At 37.5% G+C, this 4,353-nt stretch overlaps 1 protein-coding gene across 1 annotated transcript; it reads left to right on the forward strand.

Annotated features, from left to right (window-relative positions):
• Positions 1-544: 544 nt before the first annotated feature.
• Positions 545-4,057, forward strand: LOC147640718 (flavone 3'-O-methyltransferase OMT1-like). Its single transcript, XM_086808826.1, has 3 exons — positions 545-1,320; positions 2,113-2,177; positions 3,577-4,057. Exons 1-3 carry the CDS (start codon positions 567-569, stop codon positions 3,877-3,879), a joined length of 1,122 nt encoding a protein of 373 aa, XP_086664952.1. The 5' UTR covers positions 545-566; the 3' UTR covers positions 3,880-4,057.
• The last annotated feature ends 296 nt before the right edge of the window (positions 4,058-4,353 follow it).

Below are 4,353 nucleotides of genomic sequence, written 5' to 3' on the forward strand. Positions count from 1 at the left end.
ACAAAAAAATTAGCATTTAGTACTTGACTTGGATGCTTTTGCAAGAAACATTTGAAAATGTGGAGGAGGGAGAATTGTAATGAGAATCTTTGCTCAAGCAAACAAATTGCATCTTAGTTAATGCGGCTCCGTTCAAGCAAATGAATTTGGTCTTAGCTACTATTATTAATTTGAAAATGGTGGATACATTTGATATAACCTCTAATATAGTGTGGGTGTGCAAGCCATGGTTTACATCCATTTGCAATAGTGTCAAGGTCTTTGCATTAGTTCCTTGGAATTTCTCTAAAAATTTTGAACTTTCTTAAATTCAATTTTCAAAAGTAAGAGGACAACTTTGCCTTTGCCACGCATGGGCGTCTCATTCTCGCTCTCTCACTCACTCACACAGGCTCTTAGGAGGACAACTTTGCGTTTGCCACGCATGAGCGTCTCTTTCTGGCGCTCTCATTCACACACTCTTAAATAGAGAGCTTTCTTCCTCTCTCTCTCTCTCTCTCTCTCTCTCGCTCTCTCTCTCTCTCTCACAGACACACACACACACAGACACACACCGGGGGGGAGAGATGGGTGAAATTGCTCAACATGAGGAGCGGCTGCTTTCTGAGCTTCCGGGAGTTGAAGACCCTGCATGGTTGAGGGTGCTGGAGCTGGGCTCCTTGTGCTGCTTACCCATGGCTCTGAAAACTGTAATCCACCTCAATGTCATGGACATCCTCGCCAGCCAACCACACCACCTCCTCTCACCCGCCCAAATAGTATCCCACATCACCAACGTTTTCCACCATCCAACGGCTGCCGATTCTCTAGATCGAATCCTACGGGTATTAGCTTGCCACGGCGTCCTCACTTCCTCCCTAGAGGAAGACTCGGAACACACACACAATCCTCAATATGTGAGGAAATATGGGCTCAATGACGTCAGCAAATATTTGGTCAAAAATGAAGACGGTGCCTCTCTTGCCCCAGTAATGCTCCTCAATCTAGACAAGGTTTTTATAGACGCATGGCATTACTTGGATGTAGCCGTCCTCGACGGTAGCGTTCCCTTCACCAAAGCTCATGGCAAAGATGCCTTCCCTTATGCCCAAGAAGACCTCCACTTCGACAATATCTTCAACTCTGCCATGGCCAACCATACCAAGTTCCTCATCCAGTTGTTCCTTGACACCTACTCCAACTTTGATGATGTCACTACCCTCGTCGATGTGGGTGGCGGGCTCGGATCTTGCTTGAGCATGATCATCTCTAAGCACCCTCACATCAAAGGCATCAATTTTGACCAGCCGCATGTGGTTGCCATTGCACCGCAATATCCAGGTAATTTCTCATAAGCCATCATATGTTCATCTGTTCCACCTTAAAGCTTTTCTAGAGTGTCATGAATGGGTGTAAATGGATAACTTAGTTTTCTTTCAAAGAATGCGTTTAAACACATCATGGTTGAGCATGTAACTCGTAAATTTTACCATGATTAGGTGTGATTGGCAAAATATTTTGTTATTTAACTCCTTGCCACTTGGTGCTTGTATATGTCCAACAAGCGCGCGCATGCATACGCGCACGCGCGCGCACACACACACACACACATAAGTACATACTTTTATACATAAGTACACAAAGACATAAGTACATATTTTTATACATATGCTCTATTTCAATAAAGAAGTTCCTACGGGGGGTCGGCCGTTCTGGCTTAGTGTGCTATTTGTTCATATTTCTGCTATTGCATTTTATATTATGAAAGGCAACCTAGGACCTTGAGGTGTTTAAAATTTGAAGAAAAACCATAATATAAAGAATTTATGTAAGCACATATGAATGTTTTTTATACCATTTTGAAACCAAAGTGGAAATCTTTAAATGGGCTATGACGCAAAGTCACATATATTCAATGAACATTGTACATTGTGTATGCACTTTTTATTGACCATTGAGTTTAATCTAATTTTTTTAAATATGTTCTCCATAGTTGCATGCAACTTCTTGCTTAAACTCTTATAGACTATCATGTTGATGGCTTAATATGAAAGCTAGGTTTATAATTACTAAACATATGCCACCTGCAACCATCTAATGTGAGAATGCAAATCAATTTCCTTTACTACACAGGTGTTGAGAATGTAGGAGGAGATATGTTTATGAGCATCCCCGAAGCCAATGCTATATTTATGAAGGTATTGTTTTTGTGGTCTCGATGATGCAACAGTACGCATTATGATTTCTAAAAGTGTGTTGAAGTCTACAAGGTCATATCATGGCTCCATTGAAGTTCTTTCCCAAGTTTAACATAAATCTTTCAATGCTTAAGCCTTTAAATGTTAAAAAGATGATTTGAATTAATTTCACAAATTTGATGAGCCTTCTATAGATACTCAAATTTATATATAGTACCCATTATCAAATGCATAATCAATAAATATATTAAATAGGGTATTTTTTCTCTCTGTCTCTGTCTCTCTAGCATTCTCACATTGAAGGGAGCCAATGTCTTTTATATTGAAAAGACATACATTTCATTATTTTTCTTTAATTATTTTTAAAGGATCTATAAAATATCTAGAATCAAAATGGTCTTTAGTTCCATCTATTTAATTCCAATATTTTGCATAACTTGTATTGGGCCAAAGAGTTAAGTACAAGTGGGGACATAGGCTTATGGGCCAAAGGCCAAGTAGGGTGGACATGAATAAGTGTGTGTGAAAAGGGGGTCATGGTATATAGGCCAGTGTGAATAGCTAATCATAATTAACTCATACTAATGAAATTTACAAGCTAATCAGCTTTCATGGCAATCTTGCCCTTCTCCCTACTCATAGATGGTGCTCTTACACCCATGTTGTCACTCCATGCTTTGAGTGGCCATAGCTAGTTCTTTGCAGACTCACAAATGAGGGGGCAAGTGAGAAACATAAACATATAAGATTATTAACATGATCGAAAGAAAAACACTGCTCTTACAAAAAAACTACAAAACATGTAAGTGAAAAACATAAATATGCAAGATTATCTTTGACATGCTCTAGGGAAAAAAAGAACTCGTACAAAAAGGCTAGAACATGTGTGTATGTATGTATATACGTATATCTATGTTATGGATATTTATATTTATAAGCTCTTATATATCACCATCAATATTATAATTGAGATACATCTCTACCTGCTTTCAAGTGCAAGTGCAAGTGCACTGTTAAAATACATGCACACACCACTTTTGTAACTTCATTAACATGCACTTGTGCACCCCACTTTTGTGTCCCAATCAAATTGTGATTTGTGATTTATAATATTATGAAATGAAAGAACTAAAAAGGAGGTCAATCAATCTAAAAAACAAGCTTCCTTATCGCCATGATTTGTGTTGAGGTTTTTTATGAACTTGAGTTAGTTAGCGAAGGGCACTTAAAATATATAGATTCAACATTTATAGGGGATCCTTGAGTTCTTAATTAGGAACAATTTTGCTAGACTTGACACATTATGTAGTTTAACTGAGTTTTAAAAAATATTCAATCATTTCTTTTATAAGAAATAATTACTCCTTACCTCTATTGTGATATGTTTTGGCAAGGGCAGTGGATATTGCATGATTGGAGTGATGAGAATTGTGTAAAGATATTGAAGAATTGTTACAAGGCTCTTCCAAAACAAGGTGGTAAACTGATAGTGGTGGATGCTCTACTTCCATATGGATTGGAGAGTGGGGCAAGGACCCGTGTAGGCTACCACCTTGACATCCTAATGCTTGCTTACAACAATGGTGGCCGAGAGCGCACCCATCAAGAGCTTCTTACCATTTCTAAACTTGCAGGTTTTACACGCATGCAAGTTATCTCCAAGATAAATGAGTGTAGTGTTGTGGAACTTTACAAATTTTAAAGAGGCTCTCTCCTCCTATATGACACCCACAAACTCCATCTTTCTACATGCATAATACATTAGCTTTCATATTGTGACATATACATCCCATCATGAGGTTCCAAACCTTTTGATCATTCTACAGTGTCTGAATGGGTTTATTTTTGTTGTAACTATATGGATATTGAATTAAAAATTTCCATCTTCAACATACATACATGGAGAATCACATCCTTCTTAAGCTTCTTGAATGAATACACTTTGTAAATATAGAAGAAGAAAAACTTACGGATTATGGATTTAGCTTGAAGATGTTCTTACTTTATCAAACATTATAGTTCAACCTTATTTGTGATAATCATAAAATAGTTACACTTTTCTAAAATATAACCTTGGTGAATGTGCATATTGGTGTATATTTGATTTCAATCACAAGATTTTAAATCTAAATATCCATGCAATACATCACCATATTTTCTACAAGTCTTAATGCCT

This window comes from Cibotium barometz, chromosome 2 (assembly GCF_041138505.1).
Source record: "Cibotium barometz isolate CiBa-2024 chromosome 2, ASM4113850v1, whole genome shotgun sequence".
Taxonomy (NCBI): domain Eukaryota; kingdom Viridiplantae; phylum Streptophyta; class Polypodiopsida; order Cyatheales; family Cibotiaceae; genus Cibotium; species Cibotium barometz.

Bases quoted from the DNA above. Each gene is read 5' to 3' on its own strand.
- LOC147640718 (XM_086808826.1), top strand. From the start codon at position 567: ATGGGTGAAATTGCTCAACATGAGGAGCGGCTGCTTTCTGAGCTTCCG. The intron at 1,321-2,112 runs GTAATTTCTCAT...TTTACTACACAG, and splicing joins CATTGCACCGCAATATCCAG to GTGTTGAGAATGTAGGAGGA. The intron at 2,178-3,576 runs GTATTGTTTTTG...TGGCAAGGGCAG, and splicing joins CCAATGCTATATTTATGAAG to TGGATATTGCATGATTGGAG.